The 21,552-nt window shown below is 55.6% G+C and overlaps 1 protein-coding gene and 1 non-coding gene across 6 annotated transcripts; both read left to right on the forward strand.

The window, feature by feature from the left end:
• The first annotated feature begins 804 nt into the window (after window positions 1–804).
• Window positions 805–21,103, forward strand: SLC6A7 (solute carrier family 6 member 7). 5 transcript variants are annotated; one of them, XM_036849109.1, is made up of 14 exons: window positions 805–1,016; window positions 5,721–5,904; window positions 7,596–7,727; window positions 7,863–8,097; window positions 9,774–9,912; window positions 11,234–11,368; window positions 12,313–12,416; window positions 12,539–12,663; window positions 13,354–13,466; window positions 13,804–13,935; window positions 14,428–14,527; window positions 14,719–14,819; window positions 15,398–15,565; window positions 19,326–21,103. In XM_036849109.1, exons 1-14 carry the CDS (start codon window positions 984–986, stop codon window positions 19,533–19,535), a joined length of 1,911 nt encoding a protein of 636 aa, XP_036705004.1. In that variant the 5' UTR covers window positions 805–983; the 3' UTR covers window positions 19,536–21,103. The 5 variants fall into 5 exon arrangements, with proteins under 5 accessions (XP_036705004.1, XP_036705008.1, XP_036705005.1 ...); XM_036849113.1 differs by lacking the exon at window positions 19,326–21,103 and adding an exon at window positions 16,949–17,490; XM_036849110.1 differs by lacking the exon at window positions 19,326–21,103 and adding an exon at window positions 15,764–16,271.
• LOC118893726 lies at window positions 17,327–17,488 on the forward strand. The gene has a single exon (XR_005019575.1). It is a non-coding gene; the product is annotated as a U1 spliceosomal RNA (small nuclear RNA).
• Window positions 21,104–21,552: the final 449 nt, after the last annotated feature.

Here is a 21,552-nt window from a genome sequence, read left to right on the forward strand (position 1 = left end):
GCACCACTGCTAGCCCGGAAGGTCCATGAGGCCTGACTCTGTCACTAGTGTCACTCACTAGCTCTGTGACCTTGAGTGAGTGACTTAACCTCTCTGTGCTTTGGTTTCCTCTTCTGTAAAACAGGGATAATAACATCTCCTGCAGGTCACTGTGTTGAGAAAAATAAGACCTAGCCCAGGATCTGGCACACTTTAGGTGCTCAATAAATATTGGTAGATTGGATGATTGAATAAATGTCTGACTATCGGCTGTTCATTTGTTGGCAAGAGTGGACAACACACAGTGGGTCCATAAATGTTAACTGAGCTCCTATGATGTGCCAGGCTCTGTGCTAAATGTTTTCTATGCACAGTCTTCCTGGATTCCTCACATCCTTGTAAGGGAGGTAAGATTCTTGTCCCGATTTTCTAGACAGAGAATGGCAGCACAGGGAGTTTAAGTAACGTGGGCAGCGTCACAGAGCAAAGAGGAGGTACAGAGATGTTGGAACCCAAGGCAGGGCTGTTACCGTCCATGTGCATGGCCTGCCTCCCTCATTGCCCATCTAGGGAAAGGGAGGCCCAGAGAGGACAGGTTACTTGCCCAAGGTCACGCAGGGGACAGTGGCAGAGGCCTGGAGACCTCCGAGGGTTTCCGTTGCGGACCCCCCTCCCCACGCGCTCGGGCCCCTCCAATCGGCAGCTCTGCGTGCGGGGGCGCGCATCCCCCTGCTGTCAGTCAGTCAGCCCGTCTGTCTGTCTACGCGGGCGCAGCGGTGCTCCCCTCCCCAGCCTAGGGCGCTGCGCAGGGAGAGGCAGGGCGTTCGCAGCGCCCGGCAGCCGACGGACGGCAGCGCCTCCTCCCGCGGCTCCCCAGCCGGTGCTCGGGAGTCGCCGAGGCCAAGGCGCTGCAGCCGGCTGGCGGCGAGATCTCTTGCTCCCTCGCTCGCTCTCTGCGCTCAGGGAAAGCCCAGCCGGGAAGCCCCAGAGACCCACCCTCCAAGATGAAGAAGCTCCAGGGAGCTCACCTCAGCAAGGTAGGGCACGAGGGCAGGGGCGCACCTGAGGGAGGGGTGCGGAGGCCCGCCCCCTCTCGAGCCCCCTGGGAGGGTGGGAGAGGGCACCTGCAACCGGCTCAGGGCTCCGGAGGAGGCCGGCAGAGCTGGATTGCAGGGAGGGGCGGGGTCACAGCCTGCATGGGGTGGAGGGTGGCCTTCCCCTTCCGGGGGTCCGGATGCAGTGTGATGGGGCCTGGGGTTCACTGGGCCAGGTCCTGCGAACAGGTGTCTCAAGCCACAGGAGGCACGAGGTAGGGGTGCTGGGGCCAGGCACCCGCCCCTCCCCAGTACCCGGGTCCAGTTCCCCCAGGGGCTGATGTGGGGGGGTGGGAGATGTTAGAATAGCTGAGACAGCCTTGAGCAGGACTGGTCGGGGGTGGGGGCTTGGAGCAGGTCCTCATCCGTGCACTCTGCGCTGAAGCCGGCAGGGGGGCCCTGGTTTCCGGCCAGTGCTCCTGCCCTGCAGTGCCCACCACCTGCTCCCTCCCCACCCCCTTCGTTCTCCTGGCAGCTTTGGCTTCCCTGCTAAGACCCCAGGCTGCCCCTCAGCAGGGCACAAGGGAGGCAAAGGCAAGGAGGGAGGAAATGGGAGACCCAAGGGCTATGGAGGTGGGGTGGAAGCTGGCATGAGAGAGAAGGCCAAGTCTATGTGTTCCTGGAGCCCTGGGCCCAGACCTCAGCCCCTCCCCACCTTGTCCTGTGGGATTGGACCTGCCAGCCAAGTCACATGTATGTGGAGAGGGAGAGTCTCAGGGGAAGTTTTCTAGCTTTTGGCTTAAAAGTACCAGTCTTAGCCAAGGAGTCAGAACGCCTGGGTACTGTTTCTACAGATGCCGCTTACCCTGTGACTTGGGGCAAGTCTGTTCTCTAACCTGGACCATTGCTGGTCCATCCCCAGTGTGTAGCACCAAAGCAGGCCCCACAGTCCTGGGGTCGGGGGATACTGTGAACTCACAGCTGCTGGTGTGGTGGACGGTCCCCTCTCCCGCAAGACCCACCGCCACCATACACTCGTTCAAGCTCTCTGCCCTTGGGCAGCTGAGCATGGAACCACTGTGATAAGTGGGTCCTTTTTGTTTCCTGACATAAGTGACTTGTTGGGGTCATTTGTGGGTCTTTTGGGTCTTCTTGAGTCCAGCCCCTGTTCTTTTCCATCCTACTCTCTCCTCCTTCCTCTCTTCCTTCTCCCGCCCCTCACTGGCACGGGGCCACTCATTATGTAAATAGCCATGTTGTATGAAGCCTTAGCTCAAGTAATCCTCCAACAATTCTGGGCCCTAGGTCTTATTATCCCCAATTTATAGACAAGGAAACTGAGGGGTGCAGGTTACTGCTTTCCTGAAGGTGGGCTGAGCCACCTAGGGCCAGCAGGGTAGGGGTGGGACCCCAGGCCTCAGTGTCCCCTCCCTTGGTCTCCAGGAGAAGGGGGTCGGGGAGTGAGGAAGTGCCAGCTACAGCGACGTTATTCAGAGATGAGCACAGGACTGAGCGTCAGAGGTCTGAGTCCTGGCTTTGCTCGGCCCTTAACTTGCTGTTTGACCTTGGGCTCACCCCTTCTCCTCTGAAACTCACTTTCCTAATCTGCACAATGATGAAGTCAGACTCCAGATTCCTGCTGTCTCTCTCATCCTGAAGGAGGTATGAAAGCCTTGGCTTGGGAAGTCGTACCTCTCCCAGCCCTGACACTGCTGGTGACCTACCTCTGTTGGCCCCTAAAAGAGGGGGTGTAGTCTGGCAAACTCAGATGTGTGTTCCTGTGTGACTCTGGGTGGAGAGTGGGGGGATCAGGGGTGGGAGCCTCACACCCAGGCAGAAGTGTGAAGCAACTCATCAAGCTTCCAACCCTGCCCCATTGATTTTGTCGCTTTTCTCTGTCTCTCAGTTAGTTCTGTCCTCTCTGTGCCAGCCTCCTGGGATTTACCACATGGTGGGGTTGGAGGCTCCATGTGGGCTTTGGACTGGCTCAGCTTTGGAGGACCCCATCCCCTGTTCCTGGAGCAGGAGCAGGCTTCCCTCTGATTGGGGGAGGAGGGGACGGAAGAGCTGGCAGCATCCTGCTCTTGGAACTCTTGTCACCATGGAAACAGAGAGCCAGGACTGCTCTGTGAACATAGAAAGGGCAGCAACTTCTCAGGAGGGATCAGAGGAACCTCATTATCACGGCCTCCTGCCAGCTGGCCTGAATGGGACTGGTGGGGGGGGGGCGGTCACAGGGTGACAGGTCTGCCTCCCCACCCAATACTAGGGGCCACTGTCAACTGGCTGCTACCCCATCCCTCTTGGAGTTCACCTGGGAGGGAGCGGTTCCAGAGGGCTGATGCTCACCCAGCTGGAGAGGAAGACTTGGGGAGAGGGGCATCAGAGGGAAGGGGTGGGTTTCATACAGGTCTAGGAGCTGCTGCTATCCTCACCCCAGCATGTTTGAGATCACAGCTAAAGAACCACCAGCAACGTATTTGTTTCAACCCTTGGAGCCCAGTTGCTTGAAAAGCAGCTTTTTCATGCTCTTCATCATTGTCAGCATCACCCATAATCATGCCAGGCTGCCCCCCTCACCACTGCCCCTCTGCCCAATAGCCAGCCTCAGGCAGGATCACCACCATGGTTGTCATTATCACTGAGAGCCCAATGCTGTTACCACATTTCTGCCACCTGAGCCCGTTGCCCTAACCATGTCATTGCAGCCGTGTCATTGTCACCTCCAGTCCTGTGACACTCGGACTCTCCTTTCACATCCTCATCCCAGCAATGCTCATATGACAAATCCCCAGCAAGGTTTCCTCTGTCACCTGATTTGTGTGCAGACACCTACTTGCGCTGGTGTCAGGAAGGGCAATTTTAGGGGATAAAACAAATCGGGTGGTAGCTATTTGCTGAGTCCCTGTGCTGAGATCTGATCTGGTCCTCGACCACTGTGGTGAAATCTCCTTGATGAATCTTGCCTCACAGATCATCAGAGCCAGAAGACCATTAGCTAAAGATTATCTAGACTTGCATTTCTGCCAAGTATATCCCGACATCCTAGCTCCTTGAGACCCTTTTCTTAAGTAGAATTGGAGAATACTGTCTGTTCTAGTCCCTACTTGGAGAGTCACAGCGCATATTGGTCCATTAAAGGATCTGACAAGTCCTGCAGCAAAGAAACCTGTTTTACCTTGTGATAACCCAGCTTTCCCCAAACTTTTTTGATTCAAGAATCCTTTGTTCCACCAAACATCTACAAACATTTCAAGTGACGTGTTTTTGGAATTAGTGATCTATCCAATCCCTTCAGTGTCCATACGGGGAAACCAAGACTCAAAAGAGTCTTTCCTAAAGTTGCACAGTGAATTGGTACAGACCTGGGATGAGAATCGTGGTCTCCTGATGCCCAGTCCAGTAGAATCACTGTTTCCCCACAGTTGTTCCTCAGCAGGAAGCAGGAGGGTCCTTTCTTCTCTCTGAAAACCATGAACATGATTTGATAATGGGCCTTCTTTGCAGCTCTGTCCTCCTCTGCAATGGGGCATGGCTTTCAGAGGCAAGCAGAAAAGGTGTAGCTGCCCCTTTCTCCTGCCCCATTCCTGGAGTCACTTCTGGGAACTGCTGTCTGAATTTTAGATAGTCATCCTGGTAACTTTGGGCTTCCTTCCCGGCCCTAAGCCTGGACAGCTCATGGACACACTAACTCATCTCTCGGGCCAGGGTTCCAAGCACCTGGAGGAAGGCCTCCATCGCCCAGCCCCAGCCTGAAGGGAGAATGCCCAGTGGACTTCCCTGCCCTCCTTAAATCACAGGAGGGGACCTTAGGGACAGCTGGTTCCCATTCCCCTCTGAACATGCATCTTCCCTCCAGAGACAGGAAGATTACAACTTTCTGAGGCAGACTGGGGCTTCAGCAACTTCTTCCTGCTTGTGAGCTAAAATTCACAGTCCTCAGTAGGCCTTCTTGAGCCACACAGCATAAATCTAAGCCCAGGGGAGCCCACATTCCCTCCATGCCCCGTCCTTTCTATGCTAAGGGGCCCCACTTCTTCCTCTTGTCCTCCTGTAACTGCCTTTCCTGAATACACTCCAATCTAGTCAGCTGCACATGCTCCAAACTGCCAGTGTCTTTCTTAAAATATGGTGCCCAGAATGGAGTAGCAGAACTCCAGCATTGGGTGGTTGAAGACCCAGGCTTCAGCATCAGGAAGCTCTGGGCCTGAGACCTAGTTCTCCCACTAGCCAGCCTTGTAAAAACTGTGGGTGTGTCATAATACCTCTTTGAGCCTCAGTTTCCCTTAGATGAGTACTTAGCTCATAGAGTTGTTCTGGGAATGAAATCAGGTAATGTGAGCAAAATGTTTAGTGGAGTGAGTGCGTGGTAACCGCTCACACATGGTAACTGTTATTAAGATCGTCGTCGTCGTCGTCATCAAAATAGGACCATCCCTTGATTGGACCTCTGTGTTAGCCAAACTAAGATCAAGGTGGCTTTCTTAGTGCCTGAGCCACCCTGCTAGTCTCAAAAGTTTGTAGTCCCCTGAAACCCCAAGGAGCTCCTGCCTATTAACCTGTCAGCCGAGGTGAGAGTGGTTGATTATCTGAACCAACAGAGTTCTTTGCACTTAGCCCTGTTTGATTCCATATTCTTATTTTGGGGGTCCCAGTTCAACCTGGCCTCACCTTCTCCCTCACCCCTTTGGTCTCTCTTACTGGCAGCCCATCATCCCAGACCTGCTGATGACCCCCAGTGACCAGGGCGATGTAGACCTGGACGTGGACTTTGCCGCAGACCGGGGGAACTGGACAGGCAAGCTGGACTTCCTGCTGTCCTGCATCGGCTACTGTGTAGGCCTGGGGAATGTCTGGCGTTTCCCCTATCGAGCCTACACCAACGGAGGAGGTATGGGCCTGATGCCTGCATGAGGGGCATCTAGTCCAATGGGCCAAGGCTCAGGGTGGAGTGAGGTGTTAAGTGGCCTTGGCCACTGTCTCCTATGTGACCTTGGGCTGAATTAGTTGGAAGCGGTGACCTGGGGCTGGAAGGGGGAGCTCACCCTGCCGTGTCCCTTTTCCTCTCCCAGTCCCCTCCTTCCTGTCTCATCCCCAGCATGGATACTCACTCGGGTCTCTCGACAAGCCCTGGCGCGTCCTGGGCCCTGAGTGATGGGCAGAGGGGGCTGCCTCTACTTCGTGATGAAGGGCCGTGTCTGCCTGTCAGTGATCACTGGGCTCTCACTCTTCTCCCCACCCTCCTCTCCCACCTCACCTCCTCCGGAGCCTCGCTCCCTCCATCAGTCATTCCTGCTCTTGAATCTTCAATCTAGCCTCCTCTCTTGTTCCTTCCATTCACGCTGCAAACACAGCATCTCTTCCATCTTAAACAGATTCTCTGTCCCTGCCTCTCCATCAAGTGGCTGTTCTAAGTCTCATTAACAATAGCTGGGGTTAGCATTCACCATCGGCCAGGCCCCAGGCTCGGTGCTCTCCAGGCCTGTCTCATTTAACCCTGATGACAACCACCTAGGTGGGCACCGTCTTGATGAGGCAGCAGTGCTTGGAGAGGCCAAGTTCCTTGCCCAAGGTCACACGATGGGGATCCAACATTCCACTCCAGGGCTATCGTCTCCAGAGCCAATGTGCTCCCACCAGCACTGTGTCTCCTCCCAACTCTACCAAACTCCTTAAAGAAGCGCATATTGGCAGAGCGACAGAAATCCAAGTAAAACTAGGTGAAGCAAGGACGAGATGAATTGGGATGACTGGGAAGTGTGGGACGAGTGCTGACCTCCAAAGCTCCAGGAACTCAGGGATGTCCATAGTTGTCTCTGTCCTCCCTCTCCCTGGTTCTGATGCTTCTTCCCTCTCTGTGTGCTGACCTCCTTTTTCCCTGGACCAGGCTTCCTCCTTACAGGTGGGTCGGGGGTGGCCACAGACAACTCTGGAATGACTTCCTTCCCAGCACTGCTCTCTCTGAATGAATCTATATAGAATTGCAGGGAAGGTATCTAATTGGCCTGCCTCGGGATGTGTGCCCAGGAAGGGGTGGGCAGGGGTTGGCTGGTGTGACTGGCAGCACTTCCAGAGCCATATGGTGGTGGGCAGTCCTGTAAAGGAGCTGGCTGCTGATATGAGAAGAAAAGGGGAAGGGATGCTGGGCACACGGGACCATAGGAGGCAGCCACAAGCATCTGAGGTGGCGCTGGGGAGAGGGGAGGGGCAGCAGACTGGAGCCACGTTCTGCAGGGCATTGATTTCTGTACTGAGGGGTTTGTACTTTCTCCGGCAGGGAATGCACTTATTCATTCACTCATTTGTTCATTCATTCACTCAATGTCTGCTCTGAGCCCAGTCCTGGCCTGGGCGCTGGGGCTACAGAGGTGAGTAAATCCTGCCCCCACCCCGGCCCCTTGGCCCTCAGTGATCTCCTGGCATAAGAGAAGACAGTCCTGCAGTGCCCAGCCCTAATCCACGTGAGAAGTGGTGGTGCCTGCCAGTCAGGGGAGGGGCGGGGCGGGGCTAGAGCTGGGCTTTAGGGGGAGCCCACCCCCAGACCCTCCCCACCCTCCCTCCTCCTCCTCCTCCTCCTCGCAGGCGCCTTCCTTGTGCCCTACTTCCTCATGCTGGCCATCTGCGGCATCCCCCTCTTCTTCCTCGAGCTCTCTCTGGGCCAGTTCTCCAGCCTGGGACCCCTGGCTGTCTGGAAAATCAGCCCCCTCTTCAAAGGTGAGGCTTCAGTGAGGTGCTCTGAGCCTGAGGGAGGCGGGGAGGTTCCCGCCACAACCTGTAGGCAGAGAGGGAAGTGAAACCCAGGAAGGGGATGGCTTCCTTGGCCTGAAGGCCGCCCGCTCCCCCGCCCAGGTGCCGGCGCGGCCATGCTGCTCATCGTGGGCCTAGTGGCCATCTACTACAACATGATCATCGCCTACGTCCTCTTCTACCTCTTCGCCTCCCTCACCAGCAACCTGCCCTGGGAGCACTGTGGCAACTGGTGGAACACGGACCTCTGCCTCGAGCACAGAGGCTCCAAGGACGGCAACGGGGCCCTGCCCCTCAACCTCACCAGCACCGTCAGCCCCAGCGAGGAGTACTGGAGGTCAGGCCCCCACCGGCCCAGCAGCGGTCAGAGGGAGGGACAGAGGGCAGGAGTGTGCCCGTGTCCCCAAGGGGCTCAGCATGCACGTCAAAAGCCAAGCTCAGGTGCTAGTGTTAGGCGGACTCTGGGTTCTAATCCCAGCTCTTCACATGGCCAGCTGTGTGACCCTGAACAATTTCTTTTGCTTCTGATGCTTTATCTTTGAAGTCGGTGTGCTAATAGTATTTGAAGGTTACTGTGAGGATTAAAGGAAAGAAAGCATATAAATTGTGCTGCCCAGCCTGGTGGATAGTGAGTGCTCAATAAATGCTAGCTGATAGTAATGATGCTGATGATAACAGTAATCGTCAACTTTTGGAGCCTCAGTTTCCTCCTCTGCTCAAGGGGGTAATAAGAGTCCCTGCTTCACAGGATGGTATCAGTCAGTCAGTCACTCATTCGTTCTTTCAATCTGTATTTATTGAGTACCGACTGTACTAGTGGGTAAGGCACTTAGCAGAGGCCATGATCATACAGGACCATCTCATGTTAGTCTAACAGGAGAGAGAAGACTATAGGAGAGTAAGGGATTGCTATGAGAATTATGCAGGTAATGCAGGTAAAACCCTTAACACAGTGCCAGGCACATTGCAAGCTCCTGTGAATGGTGGGTATCAAAAGGGCATCACTGCCCATTGGCCTGTCCCAAAGTCCCACTTTATAGCTGAGAAAACAAGGCCCAGAGGCTTGCTTGGTACTTACTGGCAGAGGCAGTACTGGAACTAAGGCCTCCTGATCCCTGATCTTGTTCTGGAACATTCCAGAGTAGCTTTGTTCCTAGGTAGGGACCATTGGTTGACCAGAGGACACAGACCAGATACCCCCAACCCTTTACCTGCAAAAGGCTGCTCTTAGGAATTTTCCCCCAAATGAGCCCCATGTCTTGAAATGTTTTAATCTCCAACCCTCACATATTACATGGTCCATCCGTTTATCCATTTAAAGTCCATCCAAAGTGTCTGCACCTGCTGAGGAGTATGTCTGACCAGTGGGGAAGGGCTTGGGTCTGCAGCTAAAAGCCAAAGAACATGACATGGTCACTGGCAGCTGCCAGGGGTCTCCATGGCAACGCCATGGCCCACTGCATCAGTTGGGGAGCAGGCAGGAAGCAGACTGGCACTCTCACAGGGCTGAAGGGAGTTGAGTGAGTGGAGGGACTTTACAGAGGGGATCCACATGGAAAGGTGAGGCACCAGCAAGAGGGACAGCCATACCACCCCTGAGGCAAGGAGGCAGTGTCACTGGAACCAGGGGAAATCTGAAGCCTTGGAGGAAGGGCTGCCCAACAAAAGCTGTGCTATAGAAGAAGGCAGTCACAGCCAGACCCTCTGATGGTGTGCGTGCATGTATGCGTGTACATGTGTACACATGTGTGCAAATACCCCAACCCATCATCCAGTCTCCTGCTGTTGCCTCCCATTAGCCAGACCCAGATAGAAATTGAAGAAGAAGGCAGCCTGCGTGATGGGGTCTGTAGAGGCCCACCTCGTGGGTGCTGAGCTAGCTGGTCAGAGAAGGATGGAGAGGAATCAAATAGAAAAAAGCCAGGATAGTCTCGCAGTCTGGCCACAGCTTTACTCCATGTCTGTGGAGCATGGCAGGGTCACCAGAGGACATTCAGACCTTGTCTCCCACAGCCGCTACGTTCTCCACATCCAAGGCAGCCGGGGCATCGGAAGTCCTGGGCAGATCCGCTGGAACCTCTGCCTTTGCCTGCTGCTTGCCTGGGTCATCGTGTTCCTCTGTATCCTCAAGGGTGTGAAGTCCTCGGGCAAGGTGAAGCTGGGAGGCCCGGGAGGCTTGAGAGGCTGGGAAGGGTGAGGTCTTCCTGAGGAGGCAGGGTGTGGACTGAGCCTGAGAGGATGAATGGACTTCAACTGGGAAGAGGGGGTGGGAGAGTGCATTGAGACTGGGGGAGGGAGGCACTGCCTGAAGAAAGATGTGGAGGTGAGCCTGGATGGTGGCTAGGCTGGCTCACTAGACTAGAAACACGCCGAGAGCGGGACCTATCTGTTATTCAAGCTTCTTTCCTAACCTAGTGCTTGGCACTTTGAAGAACCTCAGCAAGCGTTCATTGAATGCTTGGAGGGTGGGTATGAGTGACGGCTCTTTGAAATGCAAGCACTAGAACCCAGTTGTCACACTCAATTTGAAAGTCTAGAGGGTCTGCTTCAGGCATGGCTGGATCTAGAGGTTCAGTTGGAGTTATCAGGAATGTCGTTCTCTTGGTGTCTCAGCAGTACTTTCCTCCAGATTGGCTTCCTTCTCAGGCTACGTTTTTCATGAGGTTGCCACTAGCAGCTCTAGGCTTACATCTTACCTGCTTAGTGTTCTCCCTTGCCCCAAGTTTCAAAAATCCTAGAATTGAGTCTCACTGGATACATAGGTCTTATACCCATCCCTGAACCAGTCACCGTGGGCAGGAGGGTGGAGTGCTCGGCTTGGCTGGGGCTGGGAATGGAGTCAGCGCCAGGTGGGAAAGTCAGGCGACTGTTATCTGAAGAAGGCCAGCTAGATGCTGGGAAGAGAAAGCCGCAGACGCCCGTTTTAGGTTATGAAGGGCAGGAAGGGCCATAAAGCTGTTTCAGAAGGACTTGGAAACCTTCTGAGTGGTTTACTCAATCATTTATAAATTAGAACTTGTCCCTCTGCAAAGTGCTGAGAGACGTTGTCCACGAGGAAGAGAACCACTAAAAGTAAGACTAGAAAGACACTGTAGAGACCATTAGAAAGCCAGGAGAGGTCATCGTGGTGCAACCCAAGGCGGCGAGGGGCTTGAGACTTGATGGTGTTTGCTGAGGGCAAGGCTGGAGGTTTGGGAACAGGCAGAGACGGGGCAGAGGGGAGTTTGGGCGTGTCCAATGTCTGATGACCATGCAGGCTGGGTTTGCAGGGGGCCTGGACCAGGGTGCAGTGGAGCTGGAGAGAGTGGAAGGGTGGGAACAGCCTTGGACAGCAGTGATGTGTGGAGGGAGTGAGGGAAGGAGACAGAGCACGGTGGCTGGTCCCAGCTTGGGTTGGGCAGGTGAGTTGGTAAGGTGGGGATTTGTGAGAGGAGCAGAGGAGAGGGAAGGTCACCCCCCTTACTGTCTCTCAGGTGGTGTATTTCACGGCCACGTTCCCCTACCTCATCCTGCTCATGCTGCTGGTCCGTGGAGTCACCCTCCCAGGGGCCTGGAAGGGCATCCAGTTCTATCTCACCCCGCAGTTCCACCACCTGTTGTCTTCCAAGGTGAGGCCCTCAAAGCCTGCGTGCGGAGGGAGGAGTCGGGCTGGGGAGTGGAAAGAGGGCTCCCTGGGAAAAGAGGGGGTGGGGGGAAGGATCTTCCACATGGTGAGCCCCCTGTACCAGGCGCTGTGCTTGGCACTTTCCTTGATTATTATTCACAATCCTATGCAGTAGACATTATTCTCTCATTTTACAGATGAAGAAGCTGAGGCGCAAAAGAGTTGGTGATAAGCTTAAGGTCACATGACTAGGGAGTTGGCAGAGTTGGGATTTCCACCCTGATCTGTCTGACTCCAAACCCCAAGGAGGGCATTAGTAATAATAATAGAAACAACAATGGTACTGACACCTAACGTTTCTTATTTGTTGATGGATGACTGTGCCTGACCCTGCTCTAGCACTTTGCATGTATGTAGTTATGTAATCCTTACCACCACCCTATGAGGGAGGTACTGTGCCTCCACCACCCTATGAGGGAGGTACTGTGCCTATCTCCTCAGTACAGACGAGGGTCCTGAGGCCTGGTGAGGTGATGTGGCCTGGCCAGGTTACACAGATAAAAAATGGTAGAGCTGGGATTCAAATTCAGGTCCCTCCAACTCTAGGGAGGAAGTAAAGGGGTTACAGGGGCTTATTGTCAGTATGCATCTACTGAAAATTTACACGAGGCACTACTTCCTTCAAAACCGGACCAAGCTTAGAGAGTATCTCCTAGATCCTGGATGGGGAAACTGAGGCCCGGAGAGGGGAAGGGATCTGCCCAGGTCCTGCAGTGTAAGTGTCGGAGCAGGGCTTGCTTCCTGCCGCTGTCACTCGTGAGCCAGGCTCGTCACCACAGCATCCCTGGACCTGTCGACCGGCTCTTGCCCCACCTCCTTCCTCCTCTGGACACCATGGGGTGCCAGCCCCTTCTCTCTGCCCTCCATCTGCATCCTTTCCTGCCACAGGTGTGGATCGAAGCTGCTCTTCAGATCTTCTACTCCCTGGGTGTGGGCTTCGGGGGGCTCCTCACCTTTGCGTCCTACAACACGTTTCACCAGAACATCTATAGGTCAGGGCTGCCTCCCAGACCCCAGGGGCTGGAGTGGGGAGGAGAGTGGCTGGCTGGGGAGGGCCTCGTGGGCGAGGCCGTGGCCCGCTCACCCTGGCCTGTGCCTGGACTTCTCCCGGCAGAGACACCTTCATCGTCACCCTGGGCAACGCCATCACCAGCATCCTGGCTGGCTTTGCCATCTTCTCCGTGCTGGGCTACATGTCTCAGGAGCTGGGTGTGCCTGTGGACCAAGTAGCCAAAGCAGGTGAGCAGGCTGCCCAGCCCTGGTGGGTGGAGAGTGTGTCGGGGACAGCTGGGCTGGGCAAGTTAACATACGTGTGGCCCAGCAAGGTTGTGGATGGGTATGTCGTGTGCGTGTGCGTGCACACGAATGAATGTGTCTTAGCTGCTCTCTGGGTGTCCTAGAGCAAAGGGATGAGTGTACAAATGAGTGTGTGTCAACCTGTGTCTGGAGATAAGTGACTTTCTGTAGGAGATTGTCTTGTTTTGTCGCATCTTAGGAACTTGCCTTGCTTGTCCAGATGAGTCACAACCTGTGTGCAGATGGCTGTGCAAGTTCATTGAGGGTTTGAATGATGTGAATCAGTGTCTTTTGCCAATGGGAGTGTCTGAGTATGTGTGTTCATGGAACTGTTTGTGCAAATGATTGTGTACATAAGTGTATTCAAATGAGGTTTTCTCTTTGGTCTTGTGTTACCTCGTGTACTCATTATTAATTCATTTATTTTATCAACCTGTGCTTATGGAGCACCGACAGTGTGCTGGACTGTATCCTAAAAATTAAGAAAGTGTTGGAAGTGTGCAGTGAGTGTACATCTCTGGGTCTGGCTGAACCAAGTGTGCCCAAGTGGGTGTAAGCGACCATGTGCGTTTGAGTACGTATGTGGGACCCCCGCGTTCCCCAGACTGCTGACCCCGTGTGCCCTTGGCCCAGGCCCTGGCCTGGCCTTTGTCGTCTATCCACAGGCCATGACCATGCTGCCTCTATCGCCCTTCTGGTCCTTCCTCTTCTTCTTCATGCTGCTGACTCTTGGCTTGGACAGCCAGGTGAGCTGCTCCACGCCAGTGGGGGTGCACCTTGTGGTGTGTGTCTGTGTCTCTATGCGTGTGTATCTGTGTGTGATGTGTGTATCTATATGTGTGTCTGTGCGTGTGTGAGATGTATGACTGTGTATCTGTGTATGTCTTCGTGTGATGTGTCTGTGTGTATGGCATGTGTGTGATGTGTACCTGTGTGATGTGTCTGTGTATATCTATGTATATGTGTGTACCTGTGTGTGTATGTGTGGCGTGTGTGTATCTGTGTCTGTGGGATGTGTATCTGTGTGTGTTTGTATGTCTGTGGTGGGACAGAACTCTGACCGCCCCCCCTTCTCCCCCGCAGTTTGCCTTCCTGGAGACCATTGTGACAGCTGTTACAGATGAGTTCCCGTATTACCTGCGGCCCAAGAAGGCTGTGTTCTCAGGGCTCATCTGTGTGGCCATGTACCTGATGGGGCTGGTCCTCACCACGGATGTGAGTGGCGCTGCGGGGTGGGCGGGCAGCTGGTGGGCAAGGCTGGGGCACACACCTGCGGCACCGTCTGCGGCCAGGCCAAGCACTCCCTGAGCTACCTGCTTCTTCCTCCTTGGGAGGAACCTAATCCACCCCGGGCCCTCTCTCCCAAGGGGCAGCTTGGCCTATGACCCAGAGTCCTGACGTTGGAGTCTGAAAGACCTGGGTTCAAGCCTCGCTCCTGCATTTGCTAAGCGACCTCAGGACAAGTGGTTTCACCTCCCTGAGGCTGTTTTCCCACTGATAAAATGGGGTCTACGTCTAGGCTTGTTGTGAGACTCCAATCAGACGATGTGTATAAAGGGCTCGGCAGGCAGACAGCAGTCACGCTGTCATCATCTTGCCCTCCCCGCCGGTCTGGCTGCTTCCTGCTCACTTCCTGCCCGGGGAAGGGGTGGCATCAGGGAGAGAGGCTGGGGTGAGGGGACCCCAGAGCTGCGACTTGTGTTCCAGGGGGGCATGTACTGGCTGGTCCTTCTGGACGACTACAGCGCCAGCTTCGGGCTAATGGTGGTGGTGATCACCACGTGCCTCGCTGTCACCCGGGTGTATGGTGAGAGGGGCCGTGGGAGGCGGAGTCAGGCTCCCCACCGTGGGAGAGTGGGAGTCTACCCTGGAGCCCCCCTGCACTGGGTTCCTGGTCCCGAGGGCCAGGGTTTCCGGTGGGGGCAGCTGGAGTGGAGGAGGGGCTGCTGGCGCCTGTGGGGCTGCGGGTGGGACCATTCTCCTCCCTCCCCTGTGCAGGCATCCAGAGGTTCTGCCGGGATATCCACATGATGCTGGGCTTCAAGCCGGGCCTCTACTTCAGGGCCTGCTGGCTGTTCCTGTCCCCGGCCACGCTCCTGGTAACCGGGGGTGGGAGGGAGGGCTGCTGGCTGGGGACTCAGGGCTGAGAGCAGGGCCCCTCTGGGCGTTCAGTCTGGTAGGACTGCCCTGGCCCACGGTGGACCTCTGTCGGGGCTGAGGGGTGGAGCGGGCACCGGGATCCTGGTCTACTCGCCTCCCCCTTGATGCCCCCAGCTTTTGTAGCTGTGCTGAGCCTGGTCCTGCGTTTGGCTGGCAAAATGAGTGGGGCTTTCTCAGGCCTCAGAGCCTTAAGGCTGGGGTCAGAGCAGCTCAGGGGTAGGCCGTCTCAGGAACTAGGGCGCCTCAGAGCTGGGCTGTCTCAGGTCTTGGCGTTGGGTCAGCTTGGGGCAGGGCTGTCTGAGGACTTGCAAAGGCTCCCAAGATGGACCATCTCAGGTTCTGGTACAGCTTAGGACTGGGATATCTCAGAAACTGGGTGGTTCTGGGCTGGGCTCTTGGCCTTGGGATGGCCCTGGGCTGAGCTATCTCAGGCTTTAAGGTAGCTCAGACCTGGGCTATCCCGAGCCCTGGGCCATGCCCGAGGCCCACTTTGATGCTGGGAGCCCCCCACCTGCAGGCCCTGCTGGTGTATAGCATCGTCAAGTACCAGCCCTCAGAATATGGCAGCTACCGCTTCCCAGCCTGGGCGGAGCTGCTGGGCATCCTGATGGGCCTGCTGTCCTGCCTCATGATCCCAGCCGGCATGCTGGTGGCTGTGCTTCGAGAGGAGGGCTCGCTCTGGGAGGTGAGTCTGCCCCACCCCTGCCTGCTCCCAGCCCCCCCGACCTGTGGCCCTGCCCTGGGCCCAACCTCTAGAACAGAAAACACATCTGCTCCAACACCTTTTCCAGGGCCTGCAGGATTCTTTTAACTGGGAAGAGCATTTTTTTCTAACCAGTAGCCTGGGCTATGAATCAGCTCAGATCTGCTTGGTCTGTGGCAGGCTCTGGGGCCAGAGTCCTGTCCTGTGGCCCCTCCCACCACCCGGGGCCCCTGGCAAGGGAGGGGCACAATCCAAAGACCATGGATACTGGCCAGTGCCCACGTGTCTTGGGGGAACCTGAAAGGACAAGGGACTTATCCAAGGTCCCATGGTGAGTTGGGCAGGGGTCAGGACTTGAACTTGGGTCGCTAGCTTCCCTGTGGAACTCAGGGTCAGAGGCAACACTGAAGGACCCCAGGCGTGGGCTGTCACCCTCCTCCGGTGACGGGGAGCCCTGCCCACGGCCAGGGTTTTGTGGAGAGACCCAGAAAGCATACAGAGTGCAAGCTGTTTGGTATGGGATTCTGCAGGCTCGGAAGAGGGGAATGGGGACCCTTTGTGGGCCAGTGGACATGCTGGGATGCCGTGCAGCTGCTGGAGATCCCGCCCCTCTCTGAGCCTCAAGTGCCCTCTGCACACTGAGCCCTCCATTTCTTCTTTTTTTAAAAAATTTTTTAATTTAATGTATTTTTTTATAGAGCAGGTTTTTATTATTTATCTATTTTATACATATTAGTGTATATACGTCAATCCCAATCTCCCAGTTCATCCCACCACCCCCACCCCCACTTTCCCCCCTTGGTGTCCATACGTTTGTTCTCTACATCTGTGTCTGAGCCCTCCACCTCTGAGGCCGTGGGTTTGGAGTCCTCTGGTGGCAAGAGGCTGTCATAGTGAGCAGAGCTGAGTGAGCCTGCTAGGGCCCAGAGACCGCCTTGGGACACACACACACACCATCAGAGGTGTGCTGGAGCCACTAGTACTGCTTCATGAGAGCTAATTGTTAAATATTCAGGAATAGGAGACCCAGCTGTTAAACCATTGAGAGCTTGAAATTGACAAGGGTGGGGATAATTACAACAGTGAGATTGGCTACAAATCAGGGCTCCTGTGCCCCTCCACCCCTCCCCAGCCTGCTAACCAGCTCACTACTGCCCACCCCCCTACCTCATACACCTCCACTGTTCCTTGGCTGTCCCTTGCCCCACCTTCCAGCTTCTGGAGGGAGGCTCAGAGCCCTTGCCTGGCAGAAGTGCGCCGTGGTCACACTGCGCAGATCACAGGAGAGTCCTGGAGTCCAGCCACTGCTCTGCCTCCAACTGCTGTACGACTCGAGGCAAACCCCTTTCCTTTTCTGAACCTCAGGAGCCCCACCTGTGCTGCTAAAGGAAACTTGTCTCCGTGTTGAGAGCCAGGGTGTCTGCGAAGGGAAGGAGGAGGGCCCCAGGGCTTCCTGGGAGCTCCCAGGAAGCTCATGGTTCCCAAGCCTTGCTTTGCCTCCCTCCTGTCCTGCTGCCACCGCTGCCCACAGCCAGGCGGAGGGGACAGGTTGTTGGGGGATCGGTGAGCCCCCCAGAGGAGTCATTGCCCCACTCAGGGGTGCCACCTTCAGAGACCAAGCTTCCCAGCACTGACACACTAGGATCGGAATCCTGGGTCTGCCACTTGCCAGCTTTGTGACCCTAAGCAAGTGAACGCACCTCTCTGAACCTTGCTTTCTCAGTCCTTAAAATGAGGACGGTGATCCTTACCTGTCAGGGGAGATACCGTGATCACAAAGGTGGTTCTGCAGTGCGCGGCTCATCCATTGCACTCTGATGTGCTGATCCCTGCGATTTCCCCAAACGTGGGAAACTCGACTGCAGAATTTGTAGTAGTGGGGGACTGCGTTTGTGCTTTCCCCTAAAAAAGAAAAGAAAAAAAATGAGTACAGTGATAACTGCCCATACGGTTGCTGTGAGAAGAAAAAAAGCTCATCAACGAAGTCAGTACTGTGACAGGCAGAAAAGCAGGGTATTTTTAAAGTTCAGGATGGGGTCAAGACTGCCTGGATTCAAATGCCACACCACCGCTTCCCACCGGTGTGACCTTGGCCAACTTAACTAATGTCTCTGAACCGTACTTTCAGACAGCATCTGTGTGTGGGGCAGTGGAGGTAATAATAATACCCCTCTCATAGGGATAGTGTAAGGATTAAATAAGTCCATACTCAGCACAGAGCTGGGACCCGGTGAGTGCTCAGTTCTAAGCTGGAGGGTTCTCACCTCAAAATCAGGGGTGATTTTGCCCTCAGGGCACCCTTGGCAATGTCTGGAGACATTTTTGATTGTCCTGAGAGGGTGGGGTTGGAGGGGGAATGCTACTGGCATCTAGAGGTCAGGGATCCTGCTACACAGGGTTCAATGGGCAGAACACCTCCTAGGCCACAATGTCAGTGGTGCTCTCAGGTTGAGAAACCTTGGTCTAGGCACTAGTGTGCAGCTGTAAACAAATTTAAGTCCTTAAACTCAGGGAGCTTGTATTTTAATGCGGGAGACGGACAATAAACAAACAAACACATGAAGGCAGTGGTAAGTGCAATACTTAAAAACAAAACAAAACCTAACAAAACCAGAGTACAGGAATAGAGAGTGATGGAGGACGGTGTTCTGGCCAGGGTGACCAGGGGAGACCTCTCTGAGGAGGTGACAGAGACCTGACGAAATCGCCAAGGTGATTGGTTTAGATGTCTAAGGGGAGAGCATTCCAGGCAGAAGGACAGTCAGTGCAAAGGCCCTGAGGCAGGAGGGGCCGGCAAGTTTGAGGTCAGCGAGACTGGATCAGAGGGGGTGGAGAGAGAGTGGCGGGAGCCAAGATCACGAAGGTAGACAGGGGTCAGGACATGGCGGCCATGTGAGCACTTTGGATTTCGTTCCAAGTGAGATGACAAGCCTTTGGCAGGTTCCTGAGTGGTGGGATAACATTGCTGTCTATACATTTTAATGGGCATCACCGTGCTTTGAGTATAGAGCTGTGCTAGGCCCCACGCTAAGGGCATGGCACACATTATCTCCCTTGGAATGTACACTCAGTAGGCTCCACTTAATGTTGGTTGTCCCCCTTCATTGAAGAGTTTGGGGCTCTTCTCCCTGGCAGGGCAGGCAGAGGGCTTTGGGAATTTGGTCTGAGGAAGACAGAACCTTAGAATGTCCAGGCTTAGTCATCACCTTAGCTCCCTCCTTCCATGGAAACTGGAGCTTGGAGAGGGAAAGGTCAGACATCTGAGTCAGACCGACCATGGCCACTCTGTCTCCATCTTCCCAGTGCATGGCTCTCTCCCCAAAGCTCCCAGCTCTTCAGGACTCAGCATTTAGGGGAGGGACCCAGAGTGGACTCCTGGACTGCCTGCCATGTAACCATAACAACAGCCACCATTTACTGAGCCTTACTCTGTTCCCAGCACCCTGCTGAGTGCTTCGCCCCAGTGCCTTCCTAACCACCCTTTGAAGGCATCATGATTCCCAAGTTACAGATGCTGGAAGCAGAGCTTAAATTCCGTGCCCAAAGGCCACCCAACTTGTGAGTGGCAGTGCAGAATTCTCCCCAGGCATGTGACTCACTCCCTTGGGGAAGTGACAGTGCCCCCGCCCTTTCCCCGGGTTGTTGCACAGACTAATCCAGGTGATGCGGTAAGTTTTTTGCCGGTGACCCTGGAAGCAGTCCCTGAGCCCTGGTTCTCAGCCCTGTGGTTGCTCTGCTGCAGCGGCTCCAGCAGGCCAGCCGGCCAGCCCTAGATTGGGGCCCGTCGCTGGAGGAGAACCGGACAGGCATGTACGTGGCCACGCTGGCCGGGAGCCAGTCCCCCAAGCCACTGATGGTGCACATGCGCAAGTACGGGGGCATCACCAGCTTCGAGAACACGGCCATCGAGGTGGACCGAGAGATTGCAGAGGAGGAGGAATCCATGATGTGAGATGGGAAGCAGGCAGACAGGAGGCCCTGCCGGCCCCCAAGGGTTGCCACGCACCCTCTGGGGTTCTGAGAGGCCTGAGGCTGCGGGAGGTTGCCATGGTGATGCCGGTCCCCAGAGCAAGACCCTCTTTGTGGCCTCTGCCTCTCCTAAAGCCTCTGTCTACTCCCAACACACACACACACTCACACTCAAAGCTGAGAATGAGCCAGCTCAGCCCTTACTTCACAGATGGACAGACTGAGGCCCAAGGTCACACGACAGAAGGGACTGGACCCCAGGCCTGCTGACCAGCCAGCTCCCTTTCTCATGTGGCAGCTGGCACCACCCTCTCATCTCTGTTCAGGGCCCAGTCCCTTCTCTTCTCTTGGGGAGCCTGCCCCATACACTTAAACGAATCAGAATCTTGAGCTGGGCAGGGACACTCAGGTTGTCTCGAGGCCCATGAGGCCCCGGGCATCAAGGGTTATCAAGTCAAGTGGGAGAAAGATCCCTGTGGGTTCACGTGTGCAGGCCAGGTTTCCTGAAGGAGGTGGGACCTGAGGGCCCTGGAGGATGGGCAAGTTTGGAGAGAGAGAGAGGAAGAGGACGGCAGGGTGGGGAGGGCCTCTGGCCAAGGCGTTGATCCAGCCAAGGTGTGGAGGTCAGAATATAGCCCCCTTCTCCTCCCCTGGGACCAGGAGGCGGCCTGGGGAGAGACCAAGGGTGAGTGAGCGAGGAGAGCGGGAGAGTGGTGGGAGAAGCAGGTGTTACCAGGTTACAAAAGGATTCAAGTGGGAATGAAGATTGATGGGGAGGGGAAGCCAGGGACGTGGGCGGGCAGGGGATTTGCATGATCATGTGCTTTAGATAGAATATCCTTCTGGCTCAGCGTGCAAGGTGGAATAGAGGGGACAGAGGACAGACCAGAGGGGCTACTGCCTGAGCTTGGGTATTAGGAGGGTGGAGGGAGGGACAGAAGGAGGACCCCACAACTTCCCTCTCTGGACCCCATGCCCTCTAGTGTGGGGAGCCCTGGGCATGCTTAGAACCGGGGAAGGGAGGGAGGTGCCTGACCTGCACTGTGGAGGTGGGAACGAGGGGTCATAGTCAGGACCCAGGGCCCCTCTCTTCCCTCCTCCCTTGTCCTGGCGGCCCTCACTGTTTCCTCCAGCTCCAGGCACTGCTGGGGAATTGGCCTTGGCTGTGGACGACCAGGCCACTAAGAGACTCGGAGGTGGTCCACACATATGGCTGTCTGGTCCCAGCGCTGCCCACTCTGCTTCAGCACGCGGGTCCCTGGGCATGGACACGAGAGTGGAGGCAGAGAGCAGAGGGCAGGTGACACCCCAGGCCTGTAGCCAGAGACCTTGGCATCTTCAATCCCCAGGCTTGGGAGGGGCTGCCCTGGGGTCCCTCCTTCCCTGAGAGATGAGGGTGGGGTGGGAAAACGCCTGATCAGGTCCCCTGCACATGGCATCCTCCAGTGGGGCAGGGTGGCCTGGTGCAGCTGTGCCAGCCCCTGTGCCCTCTCTGCTGGTGTTTCCCCAACCCATCTGTGTTCTGTTAATAAACGCCAATGAAGTCATCTTTCTTACCCTGTCTCCTTACTGCTGAGAGCCACGAGGTGGGCAGCACAGAACTTTCTGGTTCCCATCGGACAGATAAGGGAACTGAGGCTCAGCTGTCTCCTTTCCTGGCCCACCTGGCTTCTGACCCTAGCTTTGCCATTTCTCCGTGGCAGTGGTCGGTGGGTGGGGCTTAGAAAGGATGATGAAGATGAGGAAGGCCCTTAAAGACCACCTAGTCTCCCATTATACATATGGACAAACCGAGGCCCACCGAGGGGAAGAGACTTGCTCAAGGTTACCCAGCAGAGACAGGCAGAGCTGGGGACAAACCAGGGCCCGTCAGCCATCTCCTTTCCCTGGCCAGCTGCCCTCCTTCCCTCCCCAGCTCTTTCCCAGCCTTACCTGCAGTTGCAGTTGGAGCTCCAAGAGTAGAATTGGGAGGAGCCAAGACTTTCCCAGGCCGGAAGAAT

This window comes from Balaenoptera musculus, chromosome 3, assembly GCF_009873245.2.
Source record: "Balaenoptera musculus isolate JJ_BM4_2016_0621 chromosome 3, mBalMus1.pri.v3, whole genome shotgun sequence".
In the NCBI taxonomy this organism is placed as follows: Eukaryota; Metazoa; Chordata; class Mammalia; order Artiodactyla; family Balaenopteridae; genus Balaenoptera; species Balaenoptera musculus.

Excerpts from the sequence above, each read along its gene's own strand:
- SLC6A7 (XM_036849109.1), top strand. The coding sequence starts at position 984 with ATGAAGAAGCTCCAGGGAGCTCACCTCAGCAAG. Across the intron at positions 11,369-12,312 it reads ACCACCTGTTGTCTTCCAAG|GTGTGGATCGAAGCTGCTCT; the intron begins GTGAGGCCCTCA and ends TTCCTGCCACAG. Across the intron at positions 13,467-13,803 it reads CTCTTGGCTTGGACAGCCAG|TTTGCCTTCCTGGAGACCAT; the intron begins GTGAGCTGCTCC and ends TCTCCCCCGCAG.